Here is a 24,197-nt window from a genome sequence, read left to right on the forward strand (position 1 = left end):
GAAAAATGTAGTTATAGGAATATCTCGTGTATAAAATGAAAATTATCTCATCATTTACTCACCTTCATGCTATTCCAGATGTGTATGACTTTATTTCTTCTGCAGAACACAAACAGAGATTTTTAGAAGAATATCTCAGCTCTATAGGTCCATAAAACGCAGAAGACTTAACCACAGGATTTAACCACTGGAGTCATATGGATTACTTTTATGCTGCCTTTATGTGCTTTTGGAGCTTCAAAGATTTGGTCACCATTCACTTGCCACTATTCAACATTTATGGACCTACAGAGCTGATATATCTTTCAGTCATACACATCTGGGATGGCATGAGGGTGAGTAAATGAGATAATTTTCATTTTTTGGTGAACTATTCCTTTAAGTTAGCAGCGTCGCTACATTTACATCATTACATTACATCAACACTGTCGAATAAACCATATTCTACTGCTGTGTGAACGAAGCCTTTCTCTTTTCGACACAATCGCACACACACATGGACTCACCTGCAGTGTCTGTGTACACCTGCCACTGTTTCAATGATGAAGCACTCTCCCTCATTCAGACAGAAAGCCATCTCCTGACTGTCTTGGCACGGCTTGAAGAATTCAGATCGTACAGTAGAAGTTGTGGGCGCAACTGCGTGTGAAAGAGACATGGGGGAGGAGGGTGCAAGAAAGATGAGGGAGGAGAGAGAAAGACAGAAAGAAATTAATCAAGATTATACAAGATTAATCAGTTGAATCAAAGAGTAATAATCCATTCATTTCCATAACGTCCATTCCAGTGAGAAAATTTAATTTGAGTTATTTCCCCACAGTATGACATGAATAGTGTTCATTGAATCACACATTCAAGCACGATGGCTTCACAATGACTCCTGACTCCTCAAATGAGCTCCTGTAAAATGTTGTAGAACATATTATTATAGGCTACAAGGGTTTAATGACACAGGCGGTCAGAGATAATAAACCTCACATAATAAAAATGTATTTTATTATGTTAGAAAGACATCATAACACAATAAAACCTCAGTTAAATAACTGTCCAGTAACTTCTCAAAAATAATTTTAAGATTTACACACTTAAAATATTACATCAGATTGAATTCAGTAATCTTTTAAAAAACAACATAAAATAAATATTTTTAAGTTTTGTTTATTACACATTATTCCAAATTACACAAATCAGTTTGTTGGAATTTTGTTATGAAATGTAGATGTGCAAACCTTAAAAATAGGCTAAAATATTTTCTTGAGTGTATGTTGGATTTTACAGCTCTCTAGTAGTTTTTGATGTAATCATTGTTTCAATTTTTGAAATTGTTTAGAGTGTTTTCTGCACATTCTGTGTTTAAAAGCTGAGTTTTTCTTTTGTTTCATAAAAAAACATTTTATATTAGCTCCACAGTCAACAACACTCGCCTCAAAAACAGTGAATACAGATGTCAGACAGATACAGGTCACTATGATGTCTTTAGGGCACTAAACCAGTACTAAACCCATTATTTGATATACCTAATGGAATATTTTGAAATAGCCTGTATCAAATGTTTGATAACAGGTAAAACAACAAATAAATGCACTATAAGGGCTTTTTATCAGCCCCATATTTTTTAGGCATTTTTGCCATTTTCTGTGGCATTTTCTGTTAATTTCTGATTCTGAATCATACATATATGCAATATGTATTTAGCTGCTTTGTCAGATTACTCAGACAATATGAGTACTCAATGGACTACAATATACTGACTTAATATCTCTTAGTTAGTGCAATTTATGAACAAAAATAACAAGCTTAATCAAGGCCGAAGCATAATGCATCAGCATGCCAGCATTAGCACCTTACTGTTTTTCACTGCTCAAATAGCAGCAGTGATTCAACATTACGATTACTGGAAGTGCTGTTTATAGATTGCAGGCAAACAGAGCCTGCACCTTTTAATCTGGATCAGAACATTGATCAACATGGGCATAAACATCTGCTGTGATTTTAGCAGTCACTCTGTATACAAAAGCAGGACCTGCAGCAAGCTGGAACATGTTTACACAATCATGCCACCACCAAGTATGTCCATAAGCAGCCAACACAATGCACTGAAAGTATGCACACATGCACACACATACAGCCCATAATCTCTCAGACATCTGCCACATGATGAAATAGAGCAGAGACTTTCATAATCGTGGCAAAGATGACTCTACCCACACAAAATATACATCTGTAGTCTACAGCTGCCAGCTGAGTGGTAGTGGTGGAAAAGGTTTCAAATTGTATAATATGCTTGGATCAAAATTACAACTAAATTTATATTCATTTTTACTTCATCTTAGTTCATTTTGGAGTAATGAAAATTTATTTTAGTTTAGTTTCAGTTTTTCAGTCTCTACTAGAAGTTTTCAGTTATTCCATTTTCATTTACAGTAATAATACTGGACATGTCTGTATGCGTGTTTGTGGGTGCTGTTTGTTTGTGCTTTCCGAGAACGCATCTCAGTTAAAGGGTGAGAAAAAAAACAACAACACAGCAACCCAAATAGCACCAGACTCCTGCCGTAACATGGGAAAGGTCAAATCAATCTGTTGTTCACACATATTGATGGATAAATCTTGGGTCACTGGTGCAGAAGACGATGACGGATCGGATAATTGTTGCAATAAAAAAAAGGGAAAAAAGATGCTTCTTCGTTTGAGAAAGCTGCGATGGATGACTCCATTACACACAGTCACACAGTAGCTAACAGTGACCGCTTACCACACAACACAATAAAACAGCAGAATTCCTTATCCTGGCCCTTGGACAGCAAAAGAGTGGGTTTTTCATATCCTCTTGTTCAGTTGTCTTTAGAAATTGGGGTTTTATGACATTGTATAAATCATCGCAGAGGCATTGATCAAATGACCATTGATCTGCACATTTTGTTGTTAAAACAGAGATTCCTTTCAGTAGATGATTATCTCATTTTTCTCCCGAGTAGCATTTCAAACTTGACTGGTATACTGCTGCTGACTGGCCAGTCGATCAGCAATCAGCAGTGTTTACTGTATGACCAAGGGCTACTTATGGACCTGATCGCTCAGCACTACAGCTTTAATGTAGACTCTCATAAAATCTGGCAAATTAAGCTCATCCTCAGGTGAGGAGTGCCTAAACTAGGGATTCCAATAAAAAAATAAAAATTAAAATAAAAAAAAATTTAAAAAAATTTTAAAAAAAATTATCAAATTAATCCAATGACATGCTGATTGAATAATCGAATTAATCGCAATTAATTGCATGAAGCAATATTTGTTAAAAAATACCAGAAAAGATGAAGATAATTCAAAGACATAACATTGTGACAGATGATTAAATCATTAAATACATAAAGTAGCTTTAGAAGTCAATATGTTTTTTCAACATACAGAAACCCTTTTAGCATTTGAGTTTGTCCCAGGTAGACTTATATGCAATAACAATGGTACACGGCCATATTGAAATAATACAAAAAAACACTATAATACATTATGCAGTGTACTCTTGAGGGGGTGGCAGAAATACTCAATGAATTAATGAACATTGCAATCAATGCTCTGGGATTCAGAAGAGCTACTAGCAATCAACATCATTTTTAAGACTGATCATTGATGGGTTTATTAAATCACAGGTGTCGAATGCCTGCAGAGACGGCAACGAAGCATAGCACCCACAATGTCTGCTTTTTTCTCTTTTTCAGATTATTGAGACAGAACGGGAATCCAGAGCATGTGGGAGGTGACCCCCACCATCCTGCCTAATTAAGTCTGCAGGGAAATAATGATTTCCTCAACCAACAACAGGCTTTGCTGTAAAGACAATGTTTTACAAATGTGACAAATTCTGAATAAAGATTAATATGCGAAATCTACCGTGAAACACATTCATTGTTGTAGTTATCATCACCAGTCAGTCATGTAAGTGCAACAATCATTTTTAGTTTCATTTACATTCAGGAATTCTGGTTATTTGTTTTCACATCTAGATGGTGTATGAATGAAAGATAAAGATTTGTGCTCTGTATTAACATGAAGTAGTAACTACCCATCCTGATCTCATAGAATCACATTACTATACCTACATTTTTGCAAAAAGGATAAATATGTGGCTTCTTGTACGTATCACATCAGATTTCTGGTGAAATAAACACTAGAGGAACTACAGCAACAACGACTTTGTTAACTTTCACACAAATAACTAGTAAAACCACAGATTATCAGTTTATAAACACTTTTCGATCTTTTCTCACACAATGCTATGTTCTGACATCAAAACACTTTTACTAGTGCATGACTTGGAAGGCAAGACATTTTTGAAGACGAGTCCACATGAGTGGACACTTTAGCCGAAAGTGTCATAGAAGCACCATAAATGTGGTTGCTTCAGCAATTGCGGTTTTCATCACAGATTTGCTTTTTATTACACTATCAGTAAGGGTTAGGTTTAGGGTAGGGAGGTCGGATTTGTTGATTTAAACTCGATGGAGCATTAGCCTTAAAAACCTTATCTGTTTTATAACCTTATCTCACATTTGTTTTTTATGACACTATTGGATTGGCTTAGGTGTAAGGTTTAGGGTTTTGTTGATTTAAAACTCCATAGAGTATTAACCTTAAAAACCTTAAAATCTGTTTAGGAAAAAAAAAATAAAAAATATGTATCTGTTTTGGTGCTGCACAGTTGACATTTCACATCGGAACTGCTGTGATACATGTAAGAAACTACATAATATTACTTAGCAAAAATTCCACCACAGTCACATAATTTTCATGAGATCAGACTGTAATTACCTTAATTGTGATATTGTTAATATATATATATATATATATATATATATATATATACATACCGATCAGCCACAACATTAAAACCACCTGCCTAATATTGTGTAGGTCCCCCTCGTGCCGCCAAAACAGCGCCAACCCAGATCTCAGAATAGCATTTTGAGATTATATTCTTCTCACCACAATTGTACAGAGCGGTTATCTGAGTTACCATAGACTTTGTCAGTTCGAACCAGTCTGGCCATTCTCTATTTCCCTCTCTCATCAACAAGGTGTTTCCATCCACAGAACTGCTCCTCGCTGGATGTTTTTATTTTTGGCACCATTAAGAGTAAATTCTAGAGACTGTTGTGTGTGAAAATCCCAGGAGATCAGCAGTTACAGAAATACTCAAACCAGCCCATCTGGCACCAACAATCATCCATGCAATTATCTAAGCAGCAAATCATATGGCAGCAGTGCAGTGCATAAAATCATGCAGGAGCTTCAGTTAATGTTCACATCAACCATCAGAATGGGGAAAAATGTGATCTCAGTGATTTCGACTGTGGCATGATTGTTGGTACCAGACGGGCTGGTTTGAGTATTTCTGTAACTGCTGATCTCCTGGGATTTTCACACGCAACAGTCTCTAGAGTTTACTCAGAATGGTGCCAGAAACTAAAAACATCCAGTGAATGGCAGTTCTGTGGATGGAAACGCCTTGTTGATGAGAGAGGTCAACAGAGAATGGCCAGACTGGTTCGAACTGACAAAGTCTATGGTAACTCAGATAACCGCCCTGTACAATTGTGGTGAGAAGAACCAGTGCTGGTTGGTGCTGTTTTGGCAGCATGAGGGGGATCCTAATATTAGGCAGGTGGTTTTAATGTTGTGGCTGATCAGTGTATATACAGTACTGGTTGCCAAAAGTTTGGAATAATGTACAGATTTTGCTGTTTCGGAAGAAAATTGGTACTTTAATTCACCAAAGTGGCATTCAACTGATCACAAAATATAGTCAGGACATTACTGATGTAAAAAAACAGCACCATCACTATTTGAAAAAAAAGTCATTTTTGATCAAATCTAGACAGGCCCCATTTCCAGCAGCCATCACTCCAACACGTTATCCTTGAGTAATCATGCTAAATTGCTAATTTGGTACTAGAAAATCACTTGCCATTATATCAAACACAGTTGAAAGCTATTTGGTTCGTTAAATGAAGCTTAACATTGTCTTTGTGTTTGTTTTTGAGTTGCCACAGTATGCAATAGACTGGCATGTCTTAAGGTCAGTATTAGGTCAAAAATGACAAAAAAGAAACAGCTTTCTCTAGAAACACATCAGTCAATCATTGTTTTGAGGAATGAAGGCTATACAATGCTTGAAGTTGCCAAAAAACAAAACAAAACACAAAAAAAAAAAAAAAACCCCTGAAGATTTCATACAAAGGTGTACACTACAGTCTTCAAAGACAAAGGACAACTGGCTCTAACAAAGACATAAAGAGATGTGGAAGGCCAGATGTACAACTAAACAAGAGGATAGTACATCATACGACACCTCATATGTCCTCAGCTGACAGCTTAACTGAATTCTACCTGCTCAACACCAGTTTCATGTATAACAATAAAGAGAAGACTCAGGGGTGCAGGCCTTATGGGAAGAATTGCAAAGAAAAAGCCACTTTTGAAACAGAAAAACAAAAAGAAAAGGCTAGAGTGGACAAAGAAACACAGACATTGGACAACAGATAATTGGAAAAGAGTGTTATGGATCTTAACCCCATTGAGCTTTTGTGGGATCAGCTAGACTCTATGGTGCATGAGAAGTTCAAGACATCTATGACAAGTCCTACAGGAAGCGTGGGGTAAAATGTCACCTGAGTATCTGGACAAACTGACAGCTGGAATGCCAAGGATCTGCAAAGTTGTCATTGCTGCACGTGGAGGATTTTTTTTTATTTATTTATTTTTTTTTGTCAAATTGTAACAGCAATTCCATTTCTTTGCGGGTTTCTTTGTTAATACAGGTTTCAAGATATAACATAAAATGGTGGATAACGTTAATAAAACATCATACAGTTTACTTTTGTATGGGTATCATTTGTTTTGTACCAAATGTATGTATTTGTAACTGTATGTGTATTTGAAATGTAGAGTTAGATGCAGTTAAAAGTGTTAATGGAGGCAGGGGTTCATTTTTCTCTTCTCACACTGCTCACAGAGAGAGAACTGAGGGTGTGTGTATGTGTAATTCCTGTCCTGTCTTTAATAAATTGCAAAAGTGGTCCACCAAAGACAGTGGTGTCGGTGATTCCTTTGTGGTGTGAGACGAAGTCCGCTACACATATATATATATATATATATATATAAACACACATACGCTTATCTAACACATTATTAGGAACACTATGGTCCTAATAAAGTGCCCGACGTGGTGTTCTGCTGTTGCAGCCCAACCGCCTCAAGCTTTGACAGGTTGTGCATTCTGAGATGCTGTTCTGTTCACTAGAATTGTAGAGTGGTTATCTGATTTACGTAGCTGTCAGCTTGAACCAGTCTGGCACCGACAATCATGCCACGGCAAATTCACTGAGATCACATTTTTTCCCCATTCTGATGGTTGATGTGAATGTTAACTGAAACTCCTGACCTGTATTAGCATAATTGTATACATTTCACTGTTGCCACACGATTGGATAAGTAATTGCATGAATAAGTAGGTGTACAGGTGTTCCTCAGTAAGTGTATACTGTATATATCTATATCTATACTTTTCTTTGGTCTACAACCATGTGCAATATTCAATCCATCCATTCCTACTTATATCCATATTTCATTTATATTCTTTAACATAACCTTCCTCTCCTTCAATACATTACATCACCTGCACATAACTGTATACAGGTGTCTGTATATAAAATATTCTAACAATATTATTGCACTATTGTACATTTCTCTTTTTTTTATCTGTTTTATATATATATATATATATATATATATATATATATATATATATATATATATATATATATATATATATATATTGTCACTATATGTATATATGTTTAAATGTATTGTATATATTTGTATGCATGTATATACATTGCATTCTCTTGCACTGGAAGCTTCTATCACCATGTTCCTTGTGTAAGCATACTTGGCAATAAAGCTCATTCTGATTCTGATATATATATATACACTTACTGACGAACACCTGTACACCTACTTATTCATGCGATTATCTTATCCAATCATGTATAATATATATATATATATATATATATATATATATAGAGAGAGAGAGAGAGAGAGAGAGAGAGAGAGAGAGAGAGAGAGAGAGAGAGAGAGAGAGCAATATTCAGTCTAATGTAGTTCACCCAAAAACTAAAATTCTCATTATAAACTGTTTTCAACATTGATTAAAAAATGGCCACATGACTAGGGGAACAATTCACCTTCAAAACATTGGTCTCTATGCCTATGCAACCAGTAGAGACCATCACAGGGAATGGGAATGGATTCATAGCATGCATCTGCACTGTGGGACTCCAGAGTACTCTCTGCACATCAGACAATGAGGTTCCAGGGGCGACCTGCTCATGCATGACATGATAATTGTTCAGCTTCTGGTTTAGTGATATATCCCTGCTCTTGTTATTCCCAAAATGGTTTGTCATAACATTTTATTCATCTCACGGTTGCTTTAAAATTCGCCATTTTTTTTTTCAGGAAGGCAATCTACACAAGTCCCTTGATTATTTCCATGAAATAGCCTTGCAGCAATTCAAAATTGAATTCGAAATCACTCTAGGTTATTCAACCAAAAAAAAAAAGGGTATGTGTTGAGCTATTGAAAGTAAAAAGGATGTGTCCACTCATGACACCCTGAAAAAGGTATTAATGTATAATACTGTGTGTGTGTGGGCAGGTTTAAGTGGTTTACGAGGACTTTTTTTTTAGGTTACAAACTGGTAATTACAAGTGTATTATGCTATAAATGTGGTTTATGAGGACATTTCTAGTGTCTCCATTATTCAAAAATGCTTAAAAAACATACTAAATGATGTTGTATTGAAAATGTAAAAATGCAGAAAGTTTTATGTGAGGGTTAGGGGATAGAATCTAAAGTTTGTACAGTATAAAAATCATTATGTCTATGGAGAGTCCTCATAATGATAGCTGCACCAACGTGTGTGTGTGTGTGTGTGTGTGTGTGTGTGCCTAAAGATGAAGCAGAAAGATTTTACATCCCTGTTGAAAAGATCAACATTGTTGGTCACCAGCATATGTTGTTTTTAGATGCTGGTCCCAAACTAGTTAAGAAGCTAGTTAAGAGGACCAACTAGGAGAATAGTTCACCCAAAAATGAAAATTCTATCTTAATTTACCCACCTTCAAGTTTTCCCAAACCCATATGACTTTCTTTCCTATGCAGAACACAAAAAAGAGACTTTTAATGAAAATCGTGTGTCATATCCCAAATCTTCTGAAGACACTCAATTTTGGTTTTGGTGAGAAAAAAACCTGAAAATTAAGCAATTTTTTAAATTAAATATGTGACATCCGTTTCATATTCATGAGCATTATGGAAGAAGCTAGTTCACATAGGCTCATGTGTTTATTCGAGAAGTTGTACTGTTTAGCGCTAAAAAAGGGCGAGTAAATTATAACAGAATTTTCTTTTATTTTTGAGTGAACTAAGCCTTTCACAAACTTCAAGGGATAGTTCACCCATAAATGAAAATTCTCTCATTATTTACTCACCCTAACTCCATCCCAGATGAGTATGATTTTTTTTTTTTTCTTCTGCTGAATACAAACGGAAGAATATTTCAGCGCTGTAGGTCCTCACAATGCAAGTAAATGGGTACCAGCAGCTCCAAAAGGACATAAAGGCTGCATAAAAGTAATCCATAAGACTCCAGTGGACAAATCTATATCTTCAGAAGCAAAATGATAGGTGTGGGTGAGAAACAAATCAATATTTAAATCCTTTTTTACAATAAATCTCCACTTTTTCCAAATTTTACTTTCACTTCTTTTGTTTTTGGCTATTTGCATTCTTCGTGCATATCGTAACTTACTGGTCAAGGAGGAGAATTTAAAGTAAAAACGGACTTAAATATTGATCTGTTTCTCACCCACACCTATCATATTACTTCTGAAGATATAGATTTGACCACTGGAGTCTTATGGATTACTTCTATGCTGCCTTAATGTGCATTTTGGAGCTTAAAAATTTTGTTACCCATATGCTTGCATTGTGAGGACCTACAGAGCTGAAATGTTCTTCTAAAAATCTTTTTGTGCAGCAGAAGAAAAAAAGTCATTCACATCTGGGATGGCATGAGGGTGAGTAAATGAGAGGATTTTCATTTCTGGGTGAACTATCCCTTTAACCAGTAAGACTTCCTTGTTCAACCAGCTTCACCAGAAATACCATGCTTGACGAGTATTTTTTTGCTCATGAAAGCACCAGCACCAAAGTGATCCTCAATCATAGTATTACCAGATGATTAAAATGTGGGTTTAAGTAGCTTTGAATATGAGAGCAAATCAGGTGGGATGTTCCAATTGCCAACTCTGTATGATTACAATTTAATGAAATATGTAATGTATGTAATGTAGCACTTCAACAATTCAGCTTTGAAAATAATCAACCAATTTAAAAAATATAGCATTCCAACAACCCTCATTTAGAATTCTCTAGTTTTTCATTTAGTCTCTAGTCTCAATACCCCCAAGAATGAGCAGATGAAAGGAAAATGGATTTTAAATATTAAAAGAAATATCTATTAATCACCTCCAAATAGCTGGCAATCCATGAACATCCACGTGTAAAAACACACATGCTTTCAGTCAAAACACCAAGACAGCCATGCACATTTACATTTGTAACATTTTCCTGAAAGCCATTCCCACAGTCACCCTGCTCATTAGTGTGCTTATGCGGCTGCTTATCTCTGGGGAGACACCAGAATGAGGAGAGTACTTCTGCACTGTTTACTGCATTGCACATCAAACACTGCACACACACAGAGCAAGAAGGTCTTCTGGGAACTCAAAGCTTAGCTTTCCCATCATGCACCACTGCCCTGCTGCTCTCTCCTGAGTGGAGTAGTTAGACAGGGAGTCCGTGACTGACCGTGCTTCTGGGATGACAACACCTGAAATAAGCCCTGGTAGTTTAGTTGTGTTGCATATTTTGAATAATGCATGTCAATATATTCAGGGCAAGGGCCCTGGGGAAAATTTTATTTTAGGGAAACTTGGCAAAGAGTTCAGGCAGTTCTGGCTCATGCTGCCATGTCTTTTCTAACTCATCTGAATTATGGGGTGTGTTCCATTCAGTAGTAACCACCCCTATAGCACATTTCTTGCAACTACTTTACCCTACATTGTGAGAGCTTCGAAGGGCTGAAAGGTGTGGGGCTCAAAAATAGTGGTCATTTGGTAATTTATTGGAAAATCTGTTTGGAATGACCTTACAGCTTGGCTATCATTATTATTTCCCCATCGAAAAGCCCTGTGAAGGCATCATTTAAGCCAAAATCCCCTAGACTACATTACATTGACAATGTTCAAATGAGTTAAGAGTCTGTTTTTGAATGTTCATGATTTCAAACTTCAACTGTCAAAACTTACACACAAGCCCTTTAATATGCAGTAAGAGGCTCCCTTTCTTTCTTTCTTTCTTTCTTTCTTTCTTTCTCTTACTGTAAGACCTTTACACATTTTTTGCATTCAAGCATTTAAAACTATTTTAAACTTTCAGACAAGGTTTTGTCAGGCCATCATTATAGTTTGACTAGACAAACTTTACATATCTAGTTTAATTAGTACTTTTTGTCACACAAAAAAAAATGTCGATATCTTTTTTCCCAAACCATCTAAGCCCAGTTATTTTTTGTAATAAATATTTTTGTTCTTTTCATACAAAGCATAATGCTTAACCCTATAAAGCCTAACATATTAAATAATAGTCTGAAAATTAAATATTTTTTAAACCTTATTAAACCTATTTTCTATAAAATAATGAAGTTTTAAGCACATGTTGCTTCAATTCAATAAATACCAATTTTGAGATATCAGTACCAATATAAATGTTATTGTTAATTTTACTTTATCAAAATCAGCAAAGATTTAATATCAAAAAGACGAGTGCATAAAAATATAAAGGTAGCTATTTTGGAAATTATATTACAAGGTCTCCTACTTCCAGAAGAGCATGGAAACTTTCACCAGGAGGTAGTAAACATCTAGTACACTGCATACAACAGTTTTTCAGCAAAGTTTTGATCATGTAGATGATGTAGAGGCTTTAGAGAGTCATGTATAAAATATGATACATGCAGAATTATAGGGTTAAAGAGTGACTCAAATTTGTTTTATTAGAAACAGGAAGGCAGAAGGGTCCTATAAGAGGGCTGGAGGCCCTCATAGAAACAGGGCCCTATTGAAGGGGCCTTGTATAAGCTGTTGGGCCCACATATTTAAGTGTATACAAACATTTGTTTTCAAAGTTGATGAGCCGAGACACCTTATTGCCCTGGTAGTCAAGGGCCCCTGGGCACTGGCCCCATTGGCCCAGTCCGTAATACACCAATGAATGTATTAGAATAAATTAAGTACGAAACTGTATCTGAAAAATAGTCTGTAAGAGAAACTATCCTGATCTAAGAGGACTGCTTCTATGTTGCTGTCCTGAAATAAAGGCAAAGTTCACCCAAAAATACCAATTCTGTTTTTATTTACATACTTATGTTGTCACATACCCGTGTGCTGTTATTTTTTGAATGGAACACAAAAAGTAAATATTTATGAAGAATCGTTACACAATTTTTGCCATACAACTGCAGTTCAGTGACCAGGGGCTATCAAGCTCCATAAAGAACACAAAAAAAGCACCAAAAAGCATTATAAAAGTAGTCCACATTACATTATTCACTTATAATCTTCACTTCATATGAAGTCTACGTCTAGCTGGCATCCACGTACAGATTTAAAAGTGGCACACTGACATAGTTGACGCCAAAATGCATTGGTTCTCATGTGTATAGTAACCAAATGCGAAGCTTGAACTTGAACTCTTCGGTACTATATTCACCTCTGTTATGATTTGATTTATATCTTGTATGGATTTCACTACATAGAGGCAATGACACAAGACCTTAGAGTTCATGCACATGTACCCAGCGGGTCCTCCTGTCAAGGACAAATGGAAGTTAGTGAGGGCACATGTACGTAAAAGTACATCCCTTTCTTGTCAAGTGGGCGGCTTCTGCTTACTGACAGTTCATGATGGCTGTACACACAGACATCTGTTACACAGTTGAAGTGCATCCTGTCCTTCACCGGTCAGGCTGACAGGCCCTTGGGGCAACTTCCAGCAATAAGACTGTGCTGTCAACTCACCACTAGGGTTGGAAACTAAGAACCTTTTTTTATTTTTATTTTTTTCAGACATTCAGTCCTGTCTGGGTTCTTGAATGTCTGCATTCATCCGCAGATGCTGGCTGAACACTGTTCTTTAACAGTGTTTACTGCACCGCTTTTCAGTGATAGGACTACTAAATGTTTAAGCTGAGTTGTGGCTTGCAGTCTGAATTTAAAGTTATGAGAAGTGAAATAATATAGACAATACATCTTCCTATTCCTCCGCAACAATTCTAGTCCGATTTGCATGACTGTTGTGAGCAGGTTCTTTTTAATGAATCAGTCAGAAATACTGAAAATGTAGTGTCCAACTCACAAGTAATCAGTTTGAATTAGTCTAACAACTCACTGAATCAGTCAGAGTGGTTCTTGACTTACTTATTGAACCACAGTGCAATGGTAATTAAGACTTGCAAGACTTAAATCAGTGTTATTACTGACTGGTTGTCCATATGACAATGTGTTGTTGATATAAAATTTAAACAGGATTGGTCATAATAAATGTTACTTTAATAAGAAACAAAAAAACATTAAAATATATTACCAAAAAGTTGTATTGCTTTTGTATAGTATAGTTAGGACCAATTATTTGAGGAAATGGGGGTTGTTGGGTTCTTCTTCAAGTACAAAAAGAAATGCTAATGTAAATCGTTAATAAACCAAAATTGCAAAGTGGCAAAAGAAACATTAAAGGAATATTTCATGTTCAATACAGGTTAAGCTCAATCGATCGTCTCTCCTTTTCTTTGAAAAAAAAAAATAAAAAACAAGGTTACAATGAGGCACATACAATGGAAGTGAATGGGGCTAATTTTTGGATTGTTTAAAGTATAAAAGCACTTACATTAATTCTTCTGTTAAAACTCATATTATTTGAGCTGTAAAGTTATTTAAATCATAATTTTGTACGGTCATTTTAGGCCCCATTCACTTCCGTTGTATGTGCCTCACCCTGAGAAAAGGAGTAACAAGGGGAAATTAATTTTTGTGCCAATCATTATTATTCCACTAATGCTGTTGATTGAGGTAAACTTTTACTGAACCCAGAATATTCCTTTAAATTGCTTATGATTCCCGTACCTACTCACAACCCATGGCAAACACCTTTGGAGCCATCGCTCTGGATCTGTATGTGTGGGAAAACCTGTAGAAAGCCAAACTCGCAATAGGAGACGTGAACAAATGGAGATAAATGACGAGCAGCATTGATAGCCTGAAACAGTGAGGTTATTTGATGCAGTAAGTTTATAGATCTGTTAATGCCTTTAGTCTTGTGAGAGGATTTTTGCTCTGTCCTTTGTGCATTTTCATTATGCTAAACAAGTTAAAAGCTTTCACCTCTGAATTACAGTGAAGATTTAAAAGATGATTTGCTTACAAAAGGCAAGGAGGCAGAGAGTGCTATAGGGCCTACTTTTTAAAAATATGAATATACTGAAGGAAATTTTTGGGCATGAACGTGGGACGTTTTAATCTGTTCAAAAAGCCAACCATGAAATGAACATTTTCTTTTTGTTTTTTAAGTGAAGTACCCTTTCCATTTTTCATTGATATATTCCTGCACTTCAGATGACAGCATGTATGAGGCAAGCAAAACTTATAATGGATCACTGCGCCAGCACAGCAACTTCACATATCAGACCACTGAAGTTTTGGAGTAAACAGTGATTTTTCAAACTCTGCTTTCAACTTTATCACAATGGATCTCTTGGCCAGTCACAGATTAAGAGGTCTAATGTAACTTATTTACTAAAGTAGGGACAATTAAAGAGCACCTATTATGGTTTTTCAAATATTACCTTTCATGTAGTGTGTTATATAGCTGTTTGTGAATGTAAAAAAGTCTGCAAAGTTTCAAAAATCAAAGTGCACGACAAATGGAGTTATTGACTCCCAAAAGAAAGAACCGATTCTGAACACCTGAAACGAGTCGTTAGTAATTCCAGATTTACTTCCTGTACTAACTTACTTAATTTGGTAACAAAAAACCCACCTCTGGTCTTCATTGGCTGCTCGAGAACAGCTTTGACCCGCCCTCAAACACTGCACTAAGTGGTAGACCAATCACAACAGACTGGGACATCTGACCAATCCGAGCAGAGTAGGCTCTCTGAAAGGAGGAGTTTAGAATGAATCCTTTAGAACGGATCATTGAACGAGTCGTTTTTGACACTGGGAAAAAAAGTTAATGCTGCAGTTTAAATGATGAGCAAATTAAAGTGTTTTTTGACCTTGGATGCATGTAAATCTATTGTATGTGACCTTTAAAACAAAATTAGGCACGTTTAAAAACCATAATAGGTGCTCTTTAAGACTTTTTCAGAAGAAATAAAATCAGGTTTAAATATCATAGACAGGGTTGGGAGGGTTACTTTTGAAATGTATTTCACTACAGATTACAGAATACATGCAGTAAAATGTAATTTGTAACGTATTCCATTAGATTACTCAAGGTCAGTAACGTATTCTAAATACTTTGGATTACTTCTTCAGCACTGGTAGATTTTTTCACTTGTTTTGACTATAAAAACTCTGCCAGTACAGTAAGACAAAATGCATATGTTAAAAATACATTCTCTGAAAAACCTAAATATCTCATGCAGTGTTGTTTCTAAAACCAGATAAATCTAATTGATCTTGTTTTAAGGATTTTTAGATCTTTTTACAGGAAAACAATACAAAGATTATTATCAAGAATACGATTTTTGCCCTAATATCAAAGGTCTTACTAGAAAAAAGGAAATTATGATACAATGTGAATTTTCTTGATAAAAAAATATTATTGTGCCTGGTAACGTGCATGTAAAATGGCTAGATATAGCATTTTAGCTTAGTGTAAAGCTGACAATTTACACAAGGTTTATTTCTATTTCTTCTGCTCCAAACTTACTTCAAAATTACTTATCTGTCTGCTCGTATGAATGCAACACATCATAAGAAAGTGTTTCACTGCTGTTCAAATGCACTGTGGATGGCATCATTTATATGTCTAAATGTTTTCCATCTGAAAGGACTAAATATTAAATGAAACAAATGACTATAAAATGCAAAGTAATCTCTTCAGTAATCAAAATACGTTTTGAATGTAACTGTATTCTAATTACCAATCATATAAATTGTAACTGTAGTGGAATACAGTTACTTATATTTTGTATTTTAAATACGTATTCCCCTAACATGTATTCCGTTACTCCCCAACCCTGATCATAGAACATACCCTCCACTACTCCAGAGGTAGCATGAGAATTAGGTCCATCATAAGCTACATATTTATAATTCATTGCAATTTTTTAATGAATAATACTCCTCTATATTTTATGTACCAACACATTCTTTATTAATAATATTTTCCACATTTTTGAAAAATAGTAAAGTCATCTAAACGATTAAATGTGCACTCAGTAACTTTGTTATTAGTGTCATTTGGACTAACAGTGACACCTAGTGGCGTGGATGCAGCATCATTCAAAATCACTAGTTTTCAGTTACAGATGCCATTGAATAAATTCACTATTTACAGTCAGCCATGATTAATTTAATCCATGAGTGAAAGTGTTGAATAACATGACAATACTGAGATTAAGTGAACAGTGTTCAGCTAGCCATGCAATCATAAAATGGCAGCCCCCATGTGTGGACCCTCTCCATGTAAAATTAAACAGCTTTTATAAGGTTACTGATATAAGTACAGGCCTAATCTTGTGTGAATATTCATGATTTCATACATATGTTTCAAATTACAATTAATTTATTTTGGAGTTAAAAAATTTGAATGAGGAAAAAATTACTTTAAATAATATAATTGAAAGTATGTGAATTATGCAGTGACCAAAATGTTAAACATATCCAAACCATCTTATATTTTAGCTTCAAAGTAGCCACTCTTTGTCTAGATCAGTGTTTCCCAAACTGGGGTACGTGTACCCCTGGGGGTACGTGAGGTGACAATGGGGGTACGTGAATAAAATTCTGAGATTAACCGTTCTTATAATTTCATCACATTCTAAAATAATTATTTTATGAAATACTATTTCATGTGTTTCTCACTGGCAAAAATAATTTTGTGTGCCTTCTAGTGTAGAAACACCAAAATGGTTGTGTCCTAAAGGTCAGATAAATATGCAATGAAATAACCCTGTCTTTTGTGGTTAAAAAAATGCATCGACTCATGCGTCATGCAAGGATCTTTTTTCGCCAGCTCAGCACACTGCTAGGTGACGTAGCTTAGTGCTAGCAAGTAAAATTTATCCTTCACTATTTTACCAGACTCGCACATGTCAGTCGTCCACGATTTTAGTTTGTCTGTTTTTTTGTTTTTGTTTTTTCACTGTTTAATACATAATTTGTATTTAAGGTTAGATGCATAAGGAGTTTTGATTCTGATGTTATAAGTTCATAAGCTTTGATGACAGATGTTAGACATCCGGTGCGGCCAAATCATTTTCCACATTCACACGCTGTAATTTTCACTCACATTTGCTCGCAAGCTAGATACCTGTTTTTACATTGTTGCATGATGTTTTTTCAGCAGATGAGCTCAACCTTGCTAACAGTGTCAAATGTGACATAAAAAAACAGCTTGAGCTGACCGCACAATTGCACAGATACTTAGCCGCAATGCTCGAAGTCTGCCGGCAATGCCATACCTGCAATGATGCGCAATTCCAGGCACAGAACCGAACGCTATTCTTGCGTACTGCAACACGATGAGGGGGGAGTTTTCAAGTTATGCAGTTATATCATATCGAGCATACACATCTCAATCAGTAAGCCGTTTATGCAATATGTACTGTATTTGATTAATATAACATGTACAAATATAACATGTTTAATATAAGGGAATTGTTTTACAAAGATAATTGTGTTAAATATACATATTTTCAAAATACCTTGTGTGAATGTTATCTATGTGTTAGAGAGGGGGTACGCGAAAGGATGTTGAATGTTTGGAGGGGTACGCACTGTAAAAAGTTTGGGAACCACTGGTTTAGATTATAGCTTTGCACACTCTGGGTATTTTCTCACCAAGCTTTGTGAGGTATCTACCTGCAGTGTTTTTTCCCATGTATTGTACTGTATACTAGGCACTTGTTGACACTGCTTTTACTTAATATATATATATAAACAATATTAAGCATTTAAGCATATTTTTTTTTTTTTCTTTAGATGAGAAGATCATGAGAAACATAAATGCAGTAAAGTGTCTAAACTTTTGGCTGGTAGTGTAGATTCAAGCTGTCCATTCATATCATGGAGAAGTCTCTCTCTCTTACGTTAAGTGTTAAGTGGAGGAAATGGATGATATACTAATGCATGACTCTCATTAAGGTAAATATGTTACATTTTTAAAGAGAAGCAGCAAAGTACATTACAACTGTATAACATCACCCTATTGAACAGAAAAACACTGACAGAAGAGAATTTGTTGCTCTTCTAAGATAAGTTGAAAGTGTCTAGGCAGATTTCTTCACCTGAGAAAAAAGGGAAGCTGACTCATTAAATTCCTCTGTGGGGCAAATACAGGGGAAAGTTAAGGCAGATTAATGCCAGAAATGAGACCCATTACCAACCCAGACAGAAACAAAATAAAAAATCTGACATAATAACTTTAGTAAATTGTATAAACTGAAGGAAAGGTGAATAGACTCGTATATTCAACACTTTCTCTGGGTGTCATGATGGAACAACTGTGTGTTTCACTAAACAAAAGTGACAATTAAGACAAAACTAGTAGCTGCCACCAAAACAACATAATCAAAACATAAAAATCATGATGTACTGGATAGGGAAAGAATCTAAGTGTTTGCGCTAAAAGCAAACGTTAATTAAGGAAAATGTCTCACACACATTAGTAGATTATAAAAGGGGAATTATGTCGTTTTACAATGATAGTCCATAAGTAACTTTGAAATGCACAATGTTAAAAAAAATAATATATGAACTATTAAGTCGTCCATTTATAATCAGGACACATTACACAAATGTCTCCCAACACAAGCCTATAAGTCATGTCTTGACTAACACACCGAAAAGGGTCTTTATCTTCTCTAGCTGACGGAAAAGCAACTGAGTTTAAAAATAGACATGCAAGGGAATATTACTTTAGAGCAAATGCTTTTAAGGAACAATGTGGGTGGATATCCATTTAGTATTTAATATTTGGTGCAAACTCTAAAACCCATTGCTTGTGGAATATGTGACAAACACAATGTGTTTCATAATTTGATGAATATGAAAGCAGAGAACACATCTAAGACCTACACTGGCAGCCAAAAGTTTGGTATAATGTACAGAGATTGCTCTTATAGAAAGAAATAGGTACTTTTATTCACACAAAATAACTATTACAATTTGAATTTTTTTTTTTTTTTCAGAACTTCTTAAACTACTTCAAGTAGTTCTCATCAAAAAATCCTCCACGTTTAGCAGTGACAGCTTTGCAGATCCTTGGCATTCTAGCTGTCAGTTTGTCCAGATACTCAGGTGACATTTCACCCCACGCTTCCTGTAGCACTTGCCATAGATGTGGCTGTCTTGTCGGGCACTTCTCATGCACCTTATAGTCTAGCTGATCCCACAAAAGCTCAATGGGGTTAAGATCCATAACACTCTTTTCCAATTATCTGTTGTCCATTGTCTGTGTTTCTTTGCCCACTCTAACCTTTTCTTTTTGTTTTTCTGTTTCAAAAGTGGCTTTTTCTTTGCAGTTCTTCCCATAAAGCCTGCACCCCTGAGTCTCCGCTTTACTGTTGAACATGAAACTGGTGTTGAGCAGGTAGAATTCAATGAAGCTGTCAGCTGAGGAGATGTGAGTGTCTATTTCTCAAACTAGAGTCTCTGATGTACTTATCCTGTAGTGTACACCTTTGTATGAAATCTTTGCAATTTCAAGCATTGTATAGCCTTCATTCTCGAAACAATGATTGACTGTTGAGTTTCTAGAGAAAGCTGTTTCTTTTTTTACCTAATATTGACCTTAAGACATGCCAGTCTATTACATACTGTGGCAACTCAAAAACAAACACAAAGACAATGTTAAGCTTCATTTAATGAACCAAATAGCTTTCAGCAGTGTTTCATATAATGGAAAGTGATTTTCTAGTACCAAATTAGCAATTTAGCATGATTACTCTAGGATAACGTGTTGGAGTTATGGCTGCTGGAAATGGGGCCTGTCCAGATTTGATAAAAATTACTTTTTCAAATAGTGATGGTGCTGGTTTTTTTGCATCAGTAATGTCCTGACTATACTTTGTGATCAGTTGAATGCCGCTTTGGTGAATTAAAGTACCAATTTCCTTCCGAAACAGCAAAATCTGTACATTATTATAAAGTTGAAAGATGTAGTAGTATAAATGAGCTCAGGTAGTCTTGCCCTAAACTCCATGAGATGAGCCAATGTTGTTATACCAGGCTGGTTGGGCTGCTCAAAAAAACAGACTTTTAAATTGCCACAGAGCCACAGCATTTATACTTTTAACTGAAATCAATATACTGTACAAATGGCTTACTTATTCTTCCTGAAAAATCCAAAACGCGGTAACTACACCAACACTGAAACTCAGAAAAATGGCATCAAAGCTTTTAATTGTCCAACCAAATGTGCATTTGAGTTGAGCCAAACCTTGTAAAAGGACAGATCATAGTCTAAGAGAAATAGGGTCCTATTTTAAAAACACTATGCCTTAAGCTCAGAGCTACGCAATACGTTGTGTGCGCAGTCAGTGAGCATGGCAATGAAGTTTTGACATTACGTGCAAGCATGCGCCAAGTCTATGTGCAAATGAGTTAGCGAAATCGTATGCGCAAAGCACTAATGTGCTGGGTCAAGTGCAAATTAATTCATAGTTTCTTCTCTGGTTATTGCACCATTTGCTTCCATTTTATATTTAATTCCCTTTCGAGCAATGGTCAAATAAATAAACACAGACCATTGTAATCTGCGCCAGGTTGTTTGTGTTTATGTTCTCTATCGGCCTCTCTGGGACTATTGGCTCTTGTCCTGTTCGCCCGTGTTTCACCTGCTTGAAATATGCTTTGCTTCTCTCTCATTGTTCATTGTTTTGTAATGTATATTTGTTATGTATATTTGTATGTTTCTCTGTTTAATGTTTAATGTTTAATTTCTGTACAGCATCCTTGAGCTTTGCCAAGATTCTAAAGGCAAAATAAACATATTATTATTATTAATCATATTGATCTACTGACACACAAATCATGGCTAGTATTAAAAATTATCGCTATCTCTTTGATATCATCAGCTTGTGGAATCCCCAAACTGGTAATGTAGGAACTGAGTTTCAACCGAGATTAGTAGTGGATCTCAAACATCTTCGCACAATTACCTATTTCCCAGGAAAATAGCAAATTGCGCTTTGTGCCTCTTCATTAATACAATGCACCCACAGTTTCGCGCATACATCCACCTATGGCCATTTCGCGCTGGCAAAAAACGTTTGCTTAGGAGTAGCGCTCTTGTGAAAACTGGATAACTTGTAGCGCACGTTGTTTGCGTGTAGTGCTGCGCCTTGCGTGGTCACAAAAATAGAGCCCATGATTTCGATAAGTCAGTTTTGTTGTGTAGCCAAAATGTGTAGCCTAGCCTAGATACTGCGTTTGGCCTTTGCAGGGCAGTATAGTTGTCTATGCATATTAAGATGGGGTATGAGAAAGTTTTCTAACACAGAAAAAATTACACACATCTGTTCTATGTGTCAAACAATAGCTATTAATTGGTATTTTACAGCCTATTATCCTCACAATATGCTGAAATTTCCTGCAGCAGGAACACGAGCAGTAAAATATTCTACACTGGAGATCCAGATTACACGCTATTGTCTTTTTATGAGGTCTCCCTGTGCCAGGCAACAAACCTAGGACCCTTTAGCCTCCCAAAGTCTCCTGATGTACTGCAGATTTGACCAGTTATTTATCATTTGATCTGCTCAAATCGCTCTGCCTCCCACACTCTCAAAACGTCAAACTGATTCATGTATTCATTATCCAGTGCCGAGGATGCATGCCTAAGCTTGCACTCTCTCCTTCTTTCTCTTGGTCCCTATATCTTGCTATTTGTATTCATCTTCTTCCTCCATCTTTCTCTCATTTTGTCTCTCTCTCTCTCTCTCTCTCTCTCTCTCTCTCTCTCTCTCTCTCAAACACAGCCAACTTATGTTTCTGCTTGGTCTCATGTTTCTCTATAAGAGGAGGATTTATAATGAGCCATCTCTCAGAAGACATAACTGATAAACTTAACCACCTACTGTAGCACAGCCTTATCAAAGGCGATCTATTGCTTTTCACATGCATCTTGGGCAGAGCTCCGAACAGGCTGCAGAATGGAGCACATGTTCCATAGACATCACTTGGTGATTGACCAGAGTAACCTTGGTGATAAGAGAACAGCTGCAGGGCTAATCCAGGATGGAGGAGAGTCTCCTTTGAGCTGGGTGTCCTCGTGCCTCTCCTGTCTTGTACATCCCCCTCCCCCCCACATTAAATCCTGTCCTGGAGAGGAACTGTAGTTCCGTCAGCTTCACAGTGAGCACAGCTATATTTAACACCCAATGAAATATTTATACACAAGCTGAGACACAGGAGGATGTGAAGAGCCAGCATCAATGGGAGGGGGATGAGAGATAGACTCAGGTGAGGAAGTGTGGGCGGAGGTTGGGGGTGAGGGGTCTGCGTTGTTTGAACAAAAATATGGGTCAATACACTAAAGCGAAACTCCAGTGATATGCCCACAGACAAATGTTTATTTAGTTGTTTTATTTGCTGCACTTTTATCTTCTTCCATTTCAAATGTAAAATGGTAAATATGTTCTATTATTAATTCACAAGAGAGAAATATGTAAAATTATTGTGAATTCAGATTCATCTTTCAAGAGAAGCCAGTGCTTTATTATGCTCTGTATCAGAGCTCCTTAATTTAACATACAAATTGATTTGCTGCATTAACATCCTTGGTTGACAAATTGATATGCTGCATTAACACTCTTGGTCCTAAAACACACTGAAACAATCATAGCCCTAACCTTGATCCTAAAATCTAGTGATGCACCAAAATGAAAATTCTTGGCCGAAACGGAAACTGAAAATTCTGGACACACTAGGCCAAAAAACTAAATCAAAAACTGAAAATTGTCATTTTAATATAGACTGTTTCGAATAATTGAACAAATTCTACATGTTATTATTAGGGGTACACCAAAAAACACTTTTTCTGTAACTACACATTTTATTATAAATTCGAGTAGACAGAAAAGAACTACATAAAAATTGTAGCCTATAAAAAAAAATTAAAAATAAAAATAAATAAATTTACTGTTAACTACTCAACTGGATAATGCAGCAGAAAAATTAACAATAATTCCAGTGAAAATCTTCAGTGAACACATGAACTGGATTTGTTAGTGGATTTTTCATGTGTTCATTTTAGTTGTGATATGATATCACTTTATTCATTACTAGTCAATTTAATATATGAAATATTATTATTAATTTGATAATAATAATGATAAAAAAGTTATATTATACAATAATACAATTTAAATTGTAATTTCTGAACTGTAAAACCCTATGGCTTTTATTTTAACATTCCAGGAAGAACTGTGAGCTGTGCTAAATGCAGTAGCGCTTAATGAGGCATGCGTGTGCGTGTTTTGTGTCAAAAACAGAGCGCTCATTCACTTAAGCGCTCTGCGCATGAAGACATTATTTGATTATTAAATGCATTATTTTCGATTCACAAAACTATTTTGCTCCAAGAGACTTTGAATATAATGCACGAGTTATATGGAAGTAGTGGTACCTTTAAGCTTCTTTAATGTCATATTGGAGCTTGACAGTAATGACCATGATACACAACTACACACAATAACACACATTATCGGAGCAGTAGAAAACACTCTTCATTACTGGCTAATGACCAAGTGACCAATCACCTCATTTCTGGGGATGTGGACTATAAT

The 24,197-nt window shown here is 35.9% G+C and overlaps 1 protein-coding gene across 2 annotated transcripts in view; it reads right to left on the reverse strand.

The window, feature by feature from the left end:
* Positions 1-24,197, reverse strand: part of nrg3b (neuregulin 3b) — a 268,809-nt gene that overhangs the window by 124,599 nt on the left and 120,013 nt on the right. For both annotated transcript variants that reach the window (XM_051668095.1, XM_051668094.1), the window contains exon 2: positions 507-639. In XM_051668095.1, the coding sequence (XP_051524055.1) occupies positions 507-639 (133 nt within the window). The remainder of the gene's footprint in view (positions 1-506; positions 640-24,197) is intronic.

This window comes from Myxocyprinus asiaticus, chromosome 32 (genome assembly GCF_019703515.2).
Source record: "Myxocyprinus asiaticus isolate MX2 ecotype Aquarium Trade chromosome 32, UBuf_Myxa_2, whole genome shotgun sequence".
Taxonomy (NCBI): Eukaryota; Metazoa; Chordata; class Actinopteri; order Cypriniformes; family Catostomidae; genus Myxocyprinus; species Myxocyprinus asiaticus.